This window comes from Abramis brama, assembly GCF_963993115.1.
Source record: "Abramis brama genome assembly, chromosome: 1".
Taxonomy (NCBI): Eukaryota; Metazoa; Chordata; class Actinopteri; order Cypriniformes; family Leuciscidae; genus Abramis; species Abramis brama.
Window position 1 is genome coordinate 60,347,261 of NC_139963.1, and position 19,998 is coordinate 60,367,258.

The 19,998-nt window shown below is 39.4% G+C and overlaps 1 protein-coding gene across 1 annotated transcript; it reads right to left on the bottom strand.

Moving 5' to 3' along the window:
* Nucleotides 1–3,698: 3,698 nt before the first annotated feature.
* On the bottom strand, nucleotides 3,699–15,194 carry LOC311092110 (uncharacterized protein). Its single transcript, XM_084128440.1, has 3 exons — nucleotides 14,999–15,194; nucleotides 6,682–7,317; nucleotides 3,699–6,540 (listed from the first exon to the last, which is right to left on the bottom strand). The coding sequence occupies exons 1-3, from the start codon at nucleotides 15,024–15,026 to the stop codon at nucleotides 6,497–6,499; spliced, it is 708 nt and encodes a 235-aa protein (XP_083984566.1). The 5' UTR covers nucleotides 15,027–15,194; the 3' UTR covers nucleotides 3,699–6,496.
* Nucleotides 15,195–19,998: the final 4,804 nt, after the last annotated feature.

The window sequence follows — 19,998 nt, forward strand, 5'->3', positions numbered from 1 at the left end:
GCATGCTAGTGCCGATGAAAGCCTCCATAGACATCTGGGTCTCGCCTGCTGCTCCCATCGATTGGTCAGATCGTTCTGTCATGACGTGCTGGGAAAAAAGGAAGCAAATGCAGGCGATCTCAAGAAAGTACGTTTATTAACACTCAGAACAGAAGTAGACTCAGGCAGATCGTGAGGGTCAGACGGCTGTAGCAGGGTGACGCAGGGACTTAGATGGTCGTGATGAATCCGGCGGTGAAACGGCGTGAAGGTGAAGACAGGAACCAGACACGAAGAACAAACAGCACAGGACTCCAGGAAGACACCAACTCAAACGGGAAACACGGCACAAACATCGACCAACGATCTGACAATGAGAGAAGGATTCAGTGAGTCTTTTAAAGGAACAGGAGATGAGTGACAGCTGGCGCTGAGCTGATTGCGGATGATGTGATTAACTGATAATTAATACGGTGACACCCACACACACACGCACATGGCACACAGACAACAATAACAAATGCACGAGACAAGCAGGAAGCAGCGCACTCATGAACCGTGACAGACAGAGCAGCCATTAAGTGTTAGACAATATTCTGGGTTATTACGTAATGACGTTTTTTGTCCAATAATTAGAATCTCTGTTTTTTTCAGAATTAAGTAGTAGGAAATTACTAGTCATCCAATTTTTTATATCACCTATGCATTACGTTAACTTTGTGAAATGGTAAGTTTCGTCAGGGCGTGAAGAAATATAGAGACTTTTGTATTACAAATTTATTAAAGGTTTAATTTAGGTTCCAATATAAACTGAGAAAGTTTAGCAGCTGTTATGATGATTATATCAAGAGATTCCTGCCAGTCCTGTTCTCTAAATGAGTCAATTCCTGAGACTCTCACCCTCACCCTTTGTCTTTATGCATTTCCTGACCATTAAGCTCAATGTACAGCTGTGCTTTTGTCTCTATGATAATGTTAATGTATGGGTGATCTAGTCAGGCTGATTGGATCACTGTTATGCTGATGAAATCAGGGCTGCGGAAATTCTGGTAACGAGCTTACGCCTATACTGTATTTGCATACTTTGTAAAGGGAAGGGCTCCACCTCTTTGTAAATCCATCCTCCAAAATGTATATAAATTGCGACGTAAAGTTCCCTTTTTTCAGACTTGGATGACTACAGCAACGCACAGTGAGTTCTCAATAAAGAGTAACTTCTGCTTGAAAGATATCCCAACGTCTCCTGGTCTCTGCTTTGACGAAGGAAAAGTTTCCAACAGTATCATCAGCATAACAGTGAAAACTAATTCCATGCTTCCTAATGATATCTCCCAAGGGTAGCATGTACAGAGTGAACAGCAACGGTCCTAGTACTGAGCCTTGTGGTACGCCATACTGAACTTGTGATCGATAAGACATCTCTTCATTTACTGCTACAAACTGATAACGGTCAGATAAGTATGGTTTAAACCATGCTAATGCAACTCCACTAATGCCAACATAATTTCCGAGTCTATTTAAAAGAATGTTGTGGTCAATGGTGTCAAACGCAGCACTAACTGTTGAGTTACCTGTGTTTTTCAAGCCATGCCAGGTATTTTCATAATAATAGATTATATTTATAATGTAATGCTAATCTATATAGACTATAATTGTGCAGAATACTATCAAATAGTATATTTTCTGTCTGATTTTTTTTTATCTGATGCCAAATTAGATCACAGAAGATTATTTAAAACACTCGACTTGCGTTATAAAGTAAGTTTGGAGCACAAACATGGTTTTAATCTCATAAATTGTCATGTATTGATGGTGTGCTAAGCTAACATGCTAGCTAGCTCTAGGTGCTTCTATCTTGAAAAACATTTAACTAAATACAGAGTTTTAGACTTATCATCTTCATATTTTAAATATAATATGGTCAGACATGTGGCTTTAGCTGCAGTGCATTTCTAGATTGCTACTGCTTCTAATAACTTTAATTCTACATTTACAATAAACTACCAGGTGTCAGCTTTCAAATGAGATCATACTTGTGCTTTTAGTACAAAGGGTTTATGAACTGTATATGTTTCAGTTTGGGTATGTCATTTCTGGGGATTTTTCAAAAGTGGGGTTGCAGCTTAACAGGTTAAAAGAATGTTGTGGTCAATAGTGTCAAATGCAGCACTAAGATCGAGTAACACTAATAGAGAGATACAACCACGAACGGATGATAAGAGCAAATCATTTGTAACTCTAATGAGAGCTGTCTCAGTACTATGGTACGGTCTAAATCCGGACTGAAAATCCTTGCAGATATAATTTCTTTCTAAAAAGGAATTTGTGGCGCAAAGACAAAAAAAGACAAAAGATTTAATAAGAGTTAAGATCCCATCTAATGGAAACACTAATCACTAATTCACACGAAACACATTAGAGTTAAACCTCTGTTAATTCTCAATAAGAACTTCTGTAGACGTCTGACAGAAATAAAGTCAGTCTGGTTAGTAATAAGTGAAGCTGGTAATGCTGTTTGTGGAGTTGTTTAATCCTCCTCTGCTGAGATCTTCACAGATTTAATGTCTTCTTTTCTCTTCAGTGGATTTCATCTAAGGCTGTGTCTGAAGTCAGTTGTAGTTCTTGTGATTCTGCTCATCTCTTTTTCGGTTCTCTTCTTTCCTTCAGTGATTCTGCTTGTTAACAGGCTTATTAAGACTGAGATGACTCCATATTTAATATACACAGACTTTGTGGCTCAGATAAGGTCCAGTTCTGGTTTATTTCTTTGCTCTTGGCTGACACGTGGCATTGCTATGGCCTGCTTGTGGCCCAGATCTGGCAAACAGGAGGGGTCCGCCCAAGTGTCATCCTTCCACGCTGCATGTGGGCCAGATCATCTTTCCACATGTGCCAGATGTGGGCCGGGTCTGAGCTGAAACAATGTTGCTATCTGGGAGGGGGCGATGTCAAACACAGCCTGTGTCTGGACTCATATGAACACTGAGCAGTGTTAATTTTACACTGGGAAATTTGCTATTGAGCTGAACGATGGATGCAAAACGAAGGCTGCCTTCTAAGGATCCTTCACATTGTGAGAATGCCTTTAGTGATGTCCGGTTCCTGAACGAATTTGGTCAACTGAACTGATCAAACCAATGAATCGTTCAAAAGACTTTGCGTCTTGAGTTAGTGCTGATCCACAAGTTACTAAAGTTGCTCTCTTTTGAATGTGCCTGACGGTCACTCCAACTTGAAATAAACCAATATCCCGGAGTATATGTTACTCCAGTTACTCCAACAGTTCATTGAACTGAGAACTGCTTCTTTTGGACATGTCTGACATACTGAGAACAAATGAGCTGTTGATACATTTCAGTGTCCATTATTGGCATGATTGTTTTACTGCATGAAGTTTCTCAGTTTTGATGTTGTTGTTTGTTGAGTGGCCAGCAGATGGTGCCAAATCTCTATTCAAACGAGAGTGAGAGTGTGAGAGTGGCAGTGTGCAGGTGGGAGAAGCTGAAAACAGAGACGTGAAGTCTGACACTTTCTGCTTCCCGTAGTGACGCTTGTGTTGTGTTTGCATATTTTACCACAGCTGAAGTGAAATAAATGCATTAATTGTCAAATACACAGATGTTTCCATTCAATTCTTTATGTAGGTCTACTGCTTAATACAGCATCTGTTTGTACATGAATAAAGTTCAACATAAGCCTGAATGAAGTAGGTAGGCCTATACGGTTTATATCAGTTTTATTTTGATAAACATGACACAATATAACATCACAACTACATGAAAAATAAAAATACAGATTTGTGAGCATTAGTGGAACTGAAGGTGTTCAAATAAACACGAAATACACGTGATCATTGTCATGCTGTGAATCCAGCCAATCGTGGAACTGCTATGTCGTCATCAAGGCTCGTGCAGCCGCTCTGGAGAAGTTGCACAGAATAGGCTTGTTTGAGATGAGCAAAATCTGCGCAGAACCAATCACCGGTGATCACCGCGAGATGACGGTTATAAATGTGTCTGAGTACGGTCCGCCTTGCTCTGATGTCATGCTGACGTTTATCAAAAAACTCTTGGGAGTGTGAGGTGGTCGAGTCGGATTCTGCAGTTTCTCTCCACCGACTGCACTGAGCAAAAGCATGATGGGAAACGACTTGTTGACAACACAGCTCATTGGTTTAAACAACCGTGATGTATTGTTCTCTTTTAAAATGTTTGATTTTAAAACTCTAATATCATGTTTTCATGCGCAGCCGCAATGTGAAGTTAAGGAAACTAAACAACCAAGAGAAATATATGTCTACTACCTCAGATTTAACGTTTTGTCTGTATATCAGCATCAGGGAATAACATTATAATCTCGTTCACGGTAGAGAAATCTGGATACATGTACAAAAGTAAACATGAAGACTTCAATGCAAACACAACTTTTGTGTCTTTCTCAGCTTTTCCATATACTGGCCCTGATAATCATCACAAATACTTACGGCTTGCTCCATTTTTGTAAACCCGTTTTTATGAATGAATGACTCTCTCACCTGTTGATCTATAGTTTTAGCATTTGCATTTAAAGGGACATACACAAAAACGGTGTGTTTTTGCTCACCCTCAAAAAGTGACAATTTAACATGCTATATAAAAATATCTGTGGGGTATTTTGAGCTTAAACTTCACATATACACTCTGGGGACATCAGAGACTTATTTTACATCTTGTGAAAAGGGGCATTATACCACCCCTTTAAAACTAAAATGTTCCTGCACTAACCTGAATGTGAAATGAAAGGTTAGTAACATGAGTGAGCAACATGAGTACAGACTAATCAAACAATGAATAACCAAGAAAACAAACTTAAAACTAGGTCACAGAACTAAAAAAAAATGCCACCCAGCACACACAAGGAACAAGGAAATATTGTGTCACCTGTCATGGGTGATCTGTATTTGTTTTGTTTTTAGCTGGGTTTATCACATTTTTAAAGGGACACTCCACCCATTTGCATTAAGAGGTCCATTGTTAGAAAACCAGTCATACTATTGAATGGTCGTGCAACATTCTCTCATTTTCCCCTGAGACGAGAGAAATCCACTATTTACCTTTTTCACTTCCTCCTACAATGACGCAAAAATCGTCATTTGACGTCATTGTAGGAGGAAGTGTAAGAGGGGGGATTTCTGTTGAGACTACAAGCACTAGTTCCTCATTTTTCCCAGGGGGCGGGACCCGCTCACGCTACAGACCTATTACAGATCAGTGGGTGGGACTTTACTCTCTGAAACTGAAAGCAATATCCTCCATCTTGTTTGAAGCTAAGCTAACAGACGCTGTGGAGACAGATGTAAAGTAATGACAATAGCGGAGGAGAGTGCTCAATATGATATAGAAGAAGAGGATTTCGGAAGTCTGATGCTTGAATCAGGTGTTTGTGGCTACCTTTACAAGCCGCATTATAGCGAAGAGCAGCCGAGGCAGAAGACCTGCCTGCCGCGGACGAGGAGCCCGGACTGGCTCGAGTTAGGGCGGACTGGGGGCGCCGGTGATCTCACTATGCAACTACGAACCGCTACGAACACAGAGATAGAGTCCGTCTGCGGCAAAGAATTTCAACGATGACAATTTCTCCTGGACGAAATCTCTGAATCAGACGAGGACACGGACGTTTGTGTTGTGAACTATCCTAGTTTCGCACCGCATATGTTCTGACTGAACATCCAGGTACCATGCAATAATTCATCTTTTCGAAAGAAATACAAACGAGGAGTAATGCACTAATGAGTTCGCCAACTAACTAGACATTTTGTGTGAATGTGAAATGAATTTCAAGCTCTGGTGGTAGCTAGCCTTGTAGACGGAAGAGTGATTTCGCTTTCTGGATTAGTGGGAGTGGCTTGCGAAGCTGTGCAATGTGGTGCATTGTGGGAGTTGTTGTCTTTCATACAAATGCGTCCTGAAGTTATTTTTTGTCTTTCCTCGGTCACGAAGGCACCAAATTCAAAATTTATTTTACATTTCTACTACATATATGACCCACTTTAAATAAAAAACAATGTTCAAATGGGTGGAATGCCCCTTTAAGCAAGAAACTTTTCCAGGTTTGTGGCTGGTGTGACTTTTAAAAACACATTAAAAATATTCATATTTTACTTGAGCCACAGAACATGAAACTAAAAGACATGGAAAAAAAAAGAGAAGTAGATGCTCATATAAAAAGATAAACCAAATCTGATATTGGATTAATAGTATGTCACTGCATTTTATTTTTATTTTTATAGTTTTTACTTTATAGCTGTGTTTTTGTCTTTGTTGGTCATGAAAGAGTTTGTGATTCTCAATACTCAGAAAATATACAGTTAATGTTTTTCTCTTCAAACAGTAAATGTAAATGTGAGTTTAGGGTATTCACTGATGGAGGATTCAAACAGGTTTGACACTGATAATGATGATGATGATGATGATGATGATGATGCTGTTTCCAGTTGCACTTATTCCAGATCCTGTTTTCCCAGCAGATTCAGCCTGATCTAATCTTTCCTCACAGGATCTTCTGCTGGAGACTCTCCTGAAACTACAACACAAATATCAAATAAATCTCTATGGATTCTTCACTGGAAATCAGTGTGACATGCTAGTGACTTAAACTTACTGAACTGCCATTTGTTTGTATAAAGTCATTTACAAAAAACAAACAAACAACAAGACAACTTACAATTGACAATATTTATCATACTGTGACTCCTCTTCAAATTTGCCATGATAAATTTCCCTCTGTTCTCTGCCATCATTCCTTCAATCTTCTGCAGTAGTCCTTGTATCTGACTGTCTGATTTAGTCTTGATATTGAAACAGTAAAATCTGTCTCTACATTCTTTCACCAGTCGCTGGAGATCCTCACAATCTTTCAGTTTTAGATGTTCATCAATGGTCTGATTATTGCCCTGTTCATCTCCATGTGTGAACAGTATCATGATGTACTTCTGAACTTCAGGACCAAATGAATGTTTAATAAAATCCAGGATCTCTTCCTCATTTTCCACAGGTTCCTCTAGAGGAACGGTGAGCAGAACTGCACTGAGACCTTCTGAACATCGAGAGACCAGCTGATCCTTCATCTTCTCCAGCTTCTCTTTATTCAGATCTGGATCCAGTAGATCTGGACAATCAATCACACACACCTGCTTCTCTCCGATCTGTGTTTTACCCTCACAGACTTCAGACTCATGCTCTTTAAACCTTGTTTTTCCCAGTATAGTGTTTCCTGAAGAGCTTTTCCCAGACCTCATTCTGCCCATCAGAAGGATCCGGATCACTGGATCATCTGGACGAGAGCTGATGTCTGACATCTCTGAAATAAAAACATGGAATATGACATTCAAGAGTAAGAAAAGAACAAAAATGTCTAAGTTCCCTTTCAAGGGAACTTGAGCTGCGTTTGAGACGCTGTGGAAATGCCCTGCGTGATTGCGTTGTGAAGCACGTGTATAATCAGTCCAATGGAAAGACGAGACGTCATTAGCGGGTGACGTCATCGACCAGGAAACTATAAAGCACCCCTGTCCTTGTCACATTTATTGTTGTCTGTCAAGTTGCAATATATATATATATATATATATATATATATATATATATATATCATGGTGAGCAAGCAGATTTCAAGCGTTGTGTTGTTCCCTGCCCACGTTACATCACAGGTGGGGACACACATCAGCTTTGTGTTGCTTGTATGGGAGTGGAGCATGCCCGGTCAATCCTCGAGGGGGCTGACTGTGAGCATTGTGAGAAGCTGTCCATGAGGATGCTCCGCTCCAGCCGGGCGTTCTTTGAGTAGGATGGTTTGGTTCACGTTCCCCGAGGTGCGGGTCCCGCTGCTGCCGAGGCACAGCGGCGGCTCACATCTTGGGGTTCGCAGATGGATCTGGCAGCGGGGTTTGAGACGGGCCCCGCCCTATCTCAGCCCTTACCTGCTGGATCCAGTGCCTCTGCCCAGGAAGGAGCCCGCTCTGCGGTTTCTCCTCCCCAGGTTGAGGCACCAATGCTGCGGCTATCCAGTTCTACCAGAAAGACTCGGGAGAATATATACTGTAACAATTATACATTTATTAACAGCCCAGCAAGCAATAAAGTTCTTTGGCATAGGCCCTGTCCGTAGCTCACAATCCGAGGGTTCGGACTCTGCATATCCTGCCTGAAGATGAAGGCAGGGACGCAGCCGACCCCCTGTGAGGTATGGGAAGGGACCATCCTGGTGGTGGTGGTGGGGAGAATGGAGGGAAGGATCCGTCTTGGAGGTGGTGGGGAGGATGGAGGTGAATGGAAGTGTCAGCATCTGCGAACTCAAATGTGTGTAAATACCAATCTTTTATACCACGAGTATTAGAATATGATTGGCTAGATGAGAAGGTAAAGTGACGTAACAATTGAGTCTTCCCAGCAGAACTTATGCTAAAGCTTTCATTTCTGAAGAACTGGATGTCGTAAGTATTGATACAGGGGATTATGAGTCTTCGCCAGCTCATACCTCTGGTGATGAGGAGCTTATGGAGGTTCTTTCCCGTGCTGTAGCTAAATTAAATATTGACTGGCCAACCAATGAATGTGATAGTGATACAAAAAAGAGTTTACAAGATGAACGATTTTTACCATCTAGATCACGACCTCCTCGTCGGGGACTCCCGTTTTTTCCCAATCTCGTGTCTAGATCGTGGAATAAACTGGCATCTTTCAGAGTATATAACCTGCAGACATCTAACTATAGTAGTGTTTTGGGAATATCACATCATGGTTATATGACAATGCCTCAGGCGGAAGAGACGCTTGCAAGCTATCTCTCCCCCGAGTCAGCGTCATCATTGAAAGCCCCGATGTTACCCACCAAGCCTTTAAAGTCTACATCTTCGCTGGTGGGTAAAGCGTATTCGGTAGCAGGTCAGGCATGCTTACACACTATGTCCATACTTCAAGCATACCAGGCTGACCTGCTGAGGGACATGGACGATTGTGAGGAAGTTAGCGCTAACACAATTCGAGAATTGCGTCACGCAACAGATCTATCTCTCTGGGCCACCAAGGAGACGGCCAAATCTGTGGGCCGTTCTATGGCAGCCCTGGTGGCCACGGAGCATCATTTATGGCTTAATTTATCAGATATAAAAGACAGAGATAGGTCTGTTCTTCTGGATGCCCCGCTTTTTTCAGCGACGTGTAGCGGATGAGCAGATCATTAATTTCATTTGGTCCTGAATTAATGAATCATGGCTCGTGGAATCTGAACACAAATGCACATTCCTTCTTGCTTTCACACTCTGAACCCCCGAATGCAAATCATTTGTGTTGGCTCCAGCTAGTCTGCAACAAATGGTCTTTCGCGACACTTTATTGCACCTTGGAGGATAACCAGAACAACACGACACCACCTCCCCTAGCTTTGCAAAGTTTCAAGGAATTCCAAACCCCCTTTCTCTCAGCCAGAGAGAGATAGCGAAACTTTCTTTAGACAGCCCAAACACACACACACACACACACACAAACGTCCTTTGTATGTAACTCAGACTTGTATCTGACCTTCCTGTATGCATGCATGTTTGGTTAGTTTTGTTTTGATCATATAGTTATGATCTTCTAGTGTTTGGCTCTGAAATGTATTTTTGAAGAATGTTTCTCCCAGTGGAATCGCATCCCGTAACCCGATCTCACTGCAGGTCATAAAGTTTGACCACCAAGCTTCAGCAGCTCATCCAGTTCCTCTGCAAGAGACATTCCGACACACACATTAACGCACACACATACACGAACTTTGAACATTAAACTTAGAATATAAGCATGTCATATTTCATATACTCCTGTGTGTTTCCCAGTTTATATTCACTTCGTGTATGACGTTTGTTTGAAGAAACGAACTTTAAAATGCTTGTAATATACATATCTTATGTAACTTAGTACTCCTATAATCTTCATATGACGTGTGTGATATCTTTGAAATTCTCGCAAAGAGTCGAATTCCGATAGCAGAATGCAGTAATGTACATTGTTTTACACTTTTCATATTTCTGGAAGCCGAACGGCTCAAATCGCATCTCCTCATGACTCATTCAAGTGGGCGTGTCTAACAAGACAAAGAAAAATCTCGGACTCTCCCTACGTTCAGTGAAGCGAATGTAGCCGGCAACTTCAACTCAAAGAAAGAACTCTGTTGAAATTCCCGCGGCTCAGCTCCTCTTTCTTAAGGGAACACACGCACGCTGCTCCACACACACGCTGCTCTTAAGGAAACACACGCACGCTGCGCTTAAGGAATGACCCGAGCACATGGCTCTTTAGGGAGTTCTCATCTTCGTTTTTTCTTTTGTTTACTAAGTTTTATTTTCATACTCGTCTCTCCCTCCACGAGGGAGATGAACTCTGAATTGTTTCGTTGGTAACTTCACGTCGGTGAACCTTTAAATCTTCCTGCGAGCCTCCTCGAGACCCAGAAGCCACGAGAGAACAGCCCAGTTCTAAAAGAACGACACACACGTTTTCTTTCCTCAGCAAATACAAAAGAACCATACGCAAGTATTGATTTTTGTTTTGATTGATGTGATTTCTTGTTGTCTCTCTCAAAGGTTACATTGTCTGTGAGTTTCGCCATTCTGTGATCTCTCTCGGATCGCAGATTCTCATTCTCTCTCGCTCACTCTTTCATCCTCTCTCTCTCTCATCTGTTACCCGTTCTGTCTTGTATGGTTTTACTGTTTGTATTGTTATATGCATACTCGTGTAAATTGTAGAATTTGTATTCCTTAGTTCGATGTAGTAATTAGTTAAATTATTAAAACCATTATATGCTTGATTGTTTCTGTCTAAAATGCTTAATAACAAAGTCAATGAAATGTTTGATCTTAAGCTACAAAGCTGATTTGTTACTTTTCAGTAACCTAAATTTTATAAGGACAGGAGAATAGTTTAACGGCCAGAAACTGTTCTTCCTGAAATTATAAGAAGTGATAACTTTGGTGAGAAGTTGATAAGTTAGTCTTACGGCCGTTTGCGGGACAAACAACTGTTTGATAATTACATTAAATTCCATTAAAGGTTATCTCATATAATGATCTGAAATAGACTATTGATATTTAAATGAGGAATTACAATTCGTTGTGATTGATTATTCATATATACAATTGATCTATTTTCAATTTCGATAATTTAATGTAACTGTAATATGCAATATATATATATACAGTATTAATCATATTCCTGATTAATTATTAAAATTCCCTACATATAATTATTAATGTTAATGTACTACCCAGTGCGCTTACAGACGCTATAAATTGTGTCATCGATAGGTTTCAAGAGTCAAAAAAGCAATCTGCAGCGTTCCAGAGGTTTCTTCCTCGCCGGTTCAATGTCCCCGAGACTGCTGGGCGGAGTATAAAAATTGAACAGTCTTGACGGTCTACGAGCTCCTCACAGCAGCACAGAGTGCAACAGAAACAGAGCGTCGCCACTCGGGTTCCTCCACAATCTGGGGAACCTGGGTGCCGGTCGCAGTCTAAGCCTGTTAGGGGTAGGCAAGATCTGAGGACTGTTGTCACTAAGAGAGGTTGGACTAAGAAGAAGTCCTGACGCCAAGGCTGTCAGGCTTCTGAGGGTGGTCCCCTCCAGGGAGGGACGGTTTCGAGAAATCATTCCTCCTCTGCGCCCTCTGGGGAGAGTCGCAGCGCTGCCACTTCGGTTGTTCCCTGCCGGTTTGCCGTTTCAGGGCACCGAGGTGTCAGCGTCCCCATATGATCCTCCGAGGAGGGTTGTAGAATAGTCAGCTCAGTTGTTCCCTGCCGGTTCGCCGCTTCAGGGCACCGAAGTGACTGTTCAACCAAATCCAGAGGCCAGTCTCGAGAGACTGGTTCCCTTAGTACAATTTCTGGCAGCGTGGAAACTACTGCCAAATATTTCTCAGTGGGTCCTGCATATAATAGAAAAGGGTTACAGAATTCTGTTCGGTTCTCGTCCACCCAGATTTCAAGGGGTCCTTCCCACAGTGGTGGACCCCAGGCAGGCTCTGGTAATGGAGCAGGAAGTACTGACGCTTCTACAAAAAGGGGCTATAGAAAGGGTCTCTCCTCCCAGCAGAGAGTCAGGGTTTTACAGCCGTTACTTCATTGTTCCGATAAAGGATGGGGGGTTGCGTCCTATTCTAGATCTGCGTCATTTAAACAGCAGAGTTCAGAAACTCAAGTTCAGGATGCTTACACTCAAACAGATTGTGTCACAGATTCAGTCCTAGGACTGGTTTGTCAGAATAGACTTGAAGGATGCGTACTTCCATGTATCTGGGGTATTAAACGGTGGAGGAAAAAAGGCCTGCAGCACTATTGGGCCCGCAAAATTAGTAGGGACCTTAGGAATGTAACCCGGCCTAGGGTGAAGAAATGCCTTCACCATACCAGGTGCAAATTCCAGGCATGAAGGAGCAACCGACAGGGCTTGCAAATCTCCAATTCTCTTTATAGAAGAAATAGCAAGAAGAAATAAAGTTTATAGAGTAAGGAACTTTTCTGAAACCTCTTCAATGGGCTCGAAGGGAGCCAAAGCCAGACCCTCAAGTACAATGTCCAAATCCCAAGCCGGTGCTCTAGAGTGCAGTGCAGGTCTCAATCTCAATGTGCTACGGAGAAAACGAGTAATAAGAGGATCTCTCCCAAGAGAAGTACCCCCCAGAGGGGTGTGGTAAGCCGATATGGCCACCACGTATACCTTGGTAGAAGGAGATAATCCAACAGAGAAACGGTCCAACAGAGAAACTGGCTGGTCCTCACCACATACATTTGTCAGATTTTATGACTTAGACCCCAATAGTGCGGCAGGCCTTTTTTCCTCCACCGTTTAATACCCCAGATCAGGATAAAGTCTCACTTGCTTACGAAGCGGCCGGACAGCCTTCAACCTTGGCTGTTCGGGCCCATCCTACGAGGAGTATGGCTGCCTCTAAGGCTTTAATTTCAGGAGTTTCCCTTCAGGACATTTGTAATGCGGCAGGCTGGTCCTCACCACATACATTTGTCAGATTTTATGACTTAGACCTCTCCACTCCTGGGGCTAGGTTACTTGCTTTCTAGTGTGCGCAAGGACTTCACACAGAATGAGCATTTGTTATTATGGCGTAGTGGGTATGGGGTTCCCACAGCATCTCAAACGCAGCTCGAGTTCCCTTGAAAGGGAACGTCTCAGGTTACGTATGTAACCCTGGTTCCTTGATGGTTCCCTGGTTCCTCGAGACGATGTGTTTGCCTGCCATACTTCCTGCATGCCCTGATCGACTTGCTTCAGGCTTACCAGAAGCTAACGCTCAATTTAATGAATGCAATAAATAAGACAAGAAGCACAGGGGAGACACAGAACAGGACTAAACTGTAGTTTTCCCCCCTTTTGTTTCATAATAAATTTGATTTATATATCCTTTTTGCTGATTGAAGTGTTACATAAACAGGACAGTTGACCGGTACTATCTACACAATATACATAGACGTAAAATGTAAAAACTTTGATTGATTCTAGAGGCCCTAAGGAAACACAGTGATGAGTTAATGAAACGGGAGGAATAATTATATTTCAATGCTCCCACACTGAAAAAAAATTATACTTTGGATTAACTTTTTTTAGATTTTCTCAAATTGTATTTATGATTTAGTTAAAACCATGAATTTTGATTTAATGTCAAACCAAAATTTTTATTTTTTCCAACTCAACTCAACTTAAGATTGTTAAAGTTAATGAGATAATTAAGTGATTAATTGAGTGATGATTGACTATTATTGAAGACACCTGATGTTAACAAGCAGAATCACTGAAGGAGAAAATCACAAATTTTAAGTTACCATTATGGTGATGGGTGTTTGCTTTAGTTGGGCTCTTGACCCTTATATGTTTACTTTAAATTTTGCTTGTCTGCTGTTATTGAATTATAACAGTCAGATGAACAAAGAGACAATGTGATCTGATGGTGTTGGTTATGTTTTGACATAATCATGTTGTGATCCACAAAATGAAACTTATTGAGATGGTTTGGTTTAACTTGTGAATTACAGCAACTCTGTGATTCTACAGCATATGATTATCAGTATTTTTCATATAATCCAAAATATTTAATAAACATTGTTCTGATCAAAAGACTTTCAAATGAATTTATATAGAAACACAGACATCAATAATCAGCCTGTGAATCTCAACAATGGTGACAATAATAAAGCATGTTGCAGTGGCTGCCACCAATCACAACTCATTAATGGCTCCCATCATGCATTGCGGTATGAATAAATTATGATCTGAATTGTCTATGTAATTTACTTTTCCTAATTGAATATTCTGCTCGTCACCATTGTTGAGATGCATAGACTGAATCTTGACGTCTGTGTGTGCCTAAAAGAAAGTTTTTTTTTTTTTTTTTTTTAAAACAACTTTTAAGAAATCCTTTGTATTATATCTAAAATTCTGGATATTTATGCAGAATCACAGTTATGCTGTAATCAACAACATAAATCTACGTCAGAAATAAGGGTCTTAATGAGTTCAGTGATCAAGTTCAAATGATGATTGTCATAATATAACCAAGACCAAGGTTTATAGATGTGGTTGGAAATGATACCATACCCCCAGTTGGAAAAAAAATATGCATTTTCATTTGCCTTTTTTTTTCTTCCAGTGTGCAGGTGAACATAAAAATAGTTCTGGTGCTTCAATGCTTCAATTGAAGTGAAAAAAAAAAAATGAAAAAAAATTCATACAACAGTTTGTCAGCATGTTTTCACTGAAAAACAGCTAAGTTTTGGATATGTGTCCCCATTTCCTCATTAGAATGAATAACACGTTTCCCCAGCTATAGCCTCTGCCATTCTAAAAATGTCCCTGACTGACAACACAAACTTGTCCCAAAAAATCTAAGACACATGCAGATAACATATCAGAGAGAAACATATATTTAGCTTTGGCACTATTTGTTCAAATACAGAATGACATGTTGACAGCTGCTGTGAGTGTGAAGAAATTCTGACCTGTAGATGATGAAGGTCCCTCTGCCATCTTTAGTGAATGCCACTCAGAATATCGACAGTTTACAACCTCAATATAAAGATTCTTAGAAAACAAATACAGTAAAGAACATTAATAAATCAAACTATTTATATGCAACGTGGCTTTTGTCAGGAAAGCCCCAAGCTGCTGAATTTAGTTTTACTTTCGGTTCTTCTCGTGTTTCTCCTCACTGCTGTTGCCTGTTAGAGCAGGCACCGCCCTTAAGGAACGGAAATATATTTCCTATATATGAATTATCAATATATTAAATGGTTTAACAGAATATTTGAATATACATAAGGAATTGATGCTTTTCATGTATTGATATATATAGAAAGAAATATATAGATGTGTGATCAGATATGGTACTTCACATGCAATATATTGCAGACATATTTACTCATGCAACATAAACATTCATTTACAGAGAAATATATAATGTAATATATTTCTTATATTATTTAACTATTTACATTATAAGTTGTTTTATATTTTCAAGATAGTTGTGTATATTGTGGTTTACTACACTGGCTAGTTTATTATACCAGTTAAATCTAAGGTATGTCCCTTGACTCCATATTCAACAATAACAGTCATTGACTCAAAAGATCTTTCATGCTTATCCTCTGGTGAAAGCTTCCTGGATCTTTGTTGTCCTGGTCAGGTGAAGATATACAAGAGCATACTCTATTGCTATTGAACTTTCTTTGTACAGCTGAAGTATGACGTAAAGAATACTTGTCTTTATAAAATAAAAGTTTATTTAAACAAAAAAGAGAAATATACTAGGTTACACAATAATCAAAAACTTTTTAGCAAAATATCAAAAGGTTACAGATTATGATTCTTCAGCTTATCCATTCCCGGGGCAGTCCCTGAGAATGGATGTACAAAGAGTAACTTACTTCTAAGCAGTTCAAGCAAGCAATCTGATAAAAAATAACTTATTCTTGTCTTGAGCTTCTCCGGTTATAAAATAACAGCAAAAATAAGCAAAAAACAGCAAAAATAAGGATCTACACAGCAAAAACTCCAGTGTTAAATGAACTCTGTTTATTTGGCTCCAGACTGAAGAGTGTTAAAGTGTTAAAATATGAGTGTTAAATTAACACTCAAGAGCAGGGTTCACCAATCTCGGTCCTGGAGGGCCGCTGTCCTGCAGAGTTTAGCTCCAACCAGCTCCAACACACCTGTTTGAAAGTTTCTAGTATGCCTAGTGAGACCTTGATTAGCTGGTTCAGGTGTGTTTAATTAAGGTTGGAGCTAAACTCTGCAGGACAGCGGCCCTCCAGGACCGAGATTGGTGAACCCTGCTCAAGAGTGTTAAAGTTAATGAGCTAATTAAGTGATTCACTGAGTGATGATTGAGCATTATTGAAGACACCTGATGTTAACAAGCAGAAAATCAATTTTTTTGGTGGTCAGTGTTTGTTTTAGTTGGACTCTTGACCCTTTAACTATTAACATTAGATTTAATTTGGCTGTTGTAACTGAGTTATAACTGCCAGATGAACAAAGAGAAAAGGTGAATAGGTGGTGTCGGTTGTTGATTACAGCAGCCCTGTGATTCTATAGCAAACAATTTTCAGCATTTTCAGTATATTCCAAAATCTTTCTTTAAAGCTGATCAAAAGACTTATAATAATTGAATGAGACTGAATAATTATTTTATTTAGACACACTGACATCAATAATCAGCCTGTGAATCTCAACAATGGTGACAATAAAAAAAGCATGTTGCAGTGCATTCTGGGTGCCACCAATCAAAACTCATTCATTACTCCCATCATGCATTGTGGTATGAATAAATTATGATCTGAATTTTCTTAGTAATATCCTTTTTCTAATTGAATATTATTTTTGTCACCATTGTTGAGAGTCATACACTGATTCTTGATGTCTGTGTGTGCCTAAAATAAATATATTTTTTGTTTTTATCAGAACAACTTTTAAGAAATCCTTTTGATTATTTAGAAAATTCTGGATCTTTTGCTGTAAAATCACAGTGATGCTGTAATCAACAATATACATTTAAGTCAGAGATTAGACTCTAAATGAGTTCAGTGATTCAGGTCAAATTATGATTATGTCAAAACAACCAACACCACCTGATCACATTTTTCTCTTTGTTCATCTGGCTGTAATAACTCAGGTACAGCAGCCAAACTAAATCTAATGTTAACAGTTTAAGGGTCAAGAGCCCAACTAAAACAAGCACTGATCACCATAATGCTGAATTCTCCCTCAGCGATTCTGGTTGTTAACATCAGGTGTCTTCAATATTGGTCAATCATCACTCAATTAATCACTTAATTATCTCATTACCATTAACACTGCTTCAGTGTTAATTTAACACTCTTGAGTGTGGAGTCAAATAAACTCCTAAGAGAGTTAATTTAACACTGGAGTTTTTGCTGTGAGAGAATTCGCTCTCTCTAGAGATGAACATGCAAAAAATGAACACACTTGAAATTTTTTTTATATATAGGCCTATATAAAATATTACAAGTTAGAACATGGCTATAATGTGCGCGTTGAGAAACAAGTTCAAATTGGTCGTCTTAACATGGTAAAACTGTGAGTCTACACGTACTAAAGTAACGCGACCATAACCAACTCCTTAACACGACCAGAATGTGCGTGTCTACACGTACAAAAGAAACACGTAAAAAATTGCCGCGTTAACGCGGACAAACAGTGCGCGTTGACATGGTCCCCGATCGCCCTTGTGGCCAGAGAGCCGTGCATCCTGTTTGCGTATCCTGTGCGCTTTCGTCATTGGCGGAGCAGTCGGTCAATCCCACCTTTCCAGTAAATACGACTTGTGATTGGACTGTACGTCAGCAGACAGCAAAGCATTGGCCAAGAGCAGAAGGCCCTCCCTCCAGGCTTTTTTTTTAAGTTGCGAGGTTGCGAAGCTTCATTTTCGCTCAGTCTGAGTTTCAGAGTTTCAGAGCAGAGCTGCGTGACAACGCTGCCACAAATCACTTGAGTCACAAGCTCGCAACTGTGTGGCCGTATTTCCGCAAAGTGGGTGTTATAAACTCAGCTCTGAAAAAATAGTCTGCAATAGGAGTGCAAATGTAATGTAATAAGTTTCGCCCTTTCGAACCTCAGTTTTCAGAGTTTCAAAACGTTTTTTCACCTATTCGCACACCAGTTTTCAGATCACCATTTACAAGGTTTCAAATCTGGAAAACAAACTATACACTGGGAGAACAGTGACAAATTCGAAACTCTGAAAAAATGATTGCACAACACCGTAAAAAAGAGTGTTGCACTTCTAGAAGGAAAACTCAAAAACAAAATTATGTTTGCAGAGATTTTATTTTTTTTACCACTTTGCAAGCCTGCAAAACTCTGTTTTCAGAGTTTCAAAAAAAAAATTCACACATTCGCACACCAGTTTTTAGATCACCATTTACAAGGTTTCAAACCTGGAAAACAAACTAATAGAGTGGGAGAACACTGACAAATTTGAAACTCTGAAAAATTGTTTGCAAAAGATATATATATATATATATATATATATATATATATATATATATTACATTTTGCAAGCTTGCAAATCTTATTTTTCGATCTTGCAAAACTTTTTTTTTTTGTAAGATTTTGAGTTTTCGAACACTTAGTTTCAACCTTTCAGGACTTTATTTTCAGTTTTGAATCATGGCAGGATATTAATCCCATATATATACCCTAAACCACATTCATTGTTCCTGTTTAGGCCACTTTGGGTTTTTCCAGAGGAACTGAGGAAAACACAGTCTTGTGACTTTTATGCTTAGCTTGCACCATGCCATCCTGCATAGTTGCAGATAAGTCCTCTTGTGTCACTCTTGTCTTTATATATATATATATATATATATATATATATATATATATATATATAGCCTATATATGTGTGTGTGTGCATGAACACACATTCACTTTTATATGGGAACATGTATGTGCAATATATTTACATAATAAAGGATAAAACTTTGTGAATATTACATGTAATGCTATTTTTGTCTTCATGTATAAATTTATATTCATTAATATATAGCCATAAATGGGCAATGCATATATTGCAGTATATTGAAAAATATAAGCAGTTTCCCATATATGGAAATGTTTTATGTAATATATTGCATTATATTTTGCAGTAAAACCCCATATATTTTTGTTCCGTAAGGGCGTATTAAGCACAGCACTGATCAAACTCACTTTACCTCACACCAAACACAGGAACTAATGCTTTCTGATCAAACCAGCCTGAAACACTGAATACAGAAATGAGAAACACAAGTCTATTGCAAGAAAACAGCAGACAGAATCAGAGAAACATTTGAAACATCAGAGAAACCGTCATAAGAGAGTTTGCTCAAAACACTTTATCCATTCTGTCAATGATAATAATCTTCACTGATTTATGATTTATGTTATGGACAAAAATACAATTTAAGTCAATGGGAATTAACATGCATTGTAAAAAAAAAAAAAAAAAAAACTGGGAGCAGGGGCACCAGAAAATGTCTGTAATACTCTCAGAAAACAAAAAAGAAAAAAAACATAGATAAAATTTAATGCTACACAAAATCTCCTTCAGAATTATACCAGATAAGATTTACAGAGTATACATGGTATACATGCCAAACTAAGTGTTGTATAACCAGCATTAGAGCAGTGATGTGTGAACTGGATTTGGTGTGTTACAGTGAAGTTATTGAATATTTTTCATAAAAGCACATTTTATCAAACTAAGTGTTGTAGCATGACCAGTGGGAGACCATTGACGTGTAAACTGAATTTGGTGACACTATAGTGTTTAACATTGACGTTAATGACTATTTTTGTAGAACGTTGTTTGGGTTTTGCACTTTGCAGACGGTGCCTTCAGACTCTCTCAGCCGCCTGCTCATAGAGATCAATTTATATTATAAAGCTTGTTTTGAGGAAAATTGGGTTGTAGCTTGTTGTCTACTTTACTATGATTGTA

Coding starts and splice junctions, on each gene's coding strand:
- LOC311092110 (XM_084128440.1), bottom strand. CDS start 15,026: ATGGCAGAGGGACCTTCATCATCTACAG. Junction 7,318..14,998: donor GGGACCTTCATCATCTACAG/GTCAGAATTTCT, acceptor TTTTTATTTCAG/AGATGTCAGACATCAGCTCT. Junction 6,541..6,681: donor TATGATAAATATTGTCAATT/GTAAGTTGTCTT, acceptor TTTGTGTTGTAG/TTTCAGGAGAGTCTCCAGCA.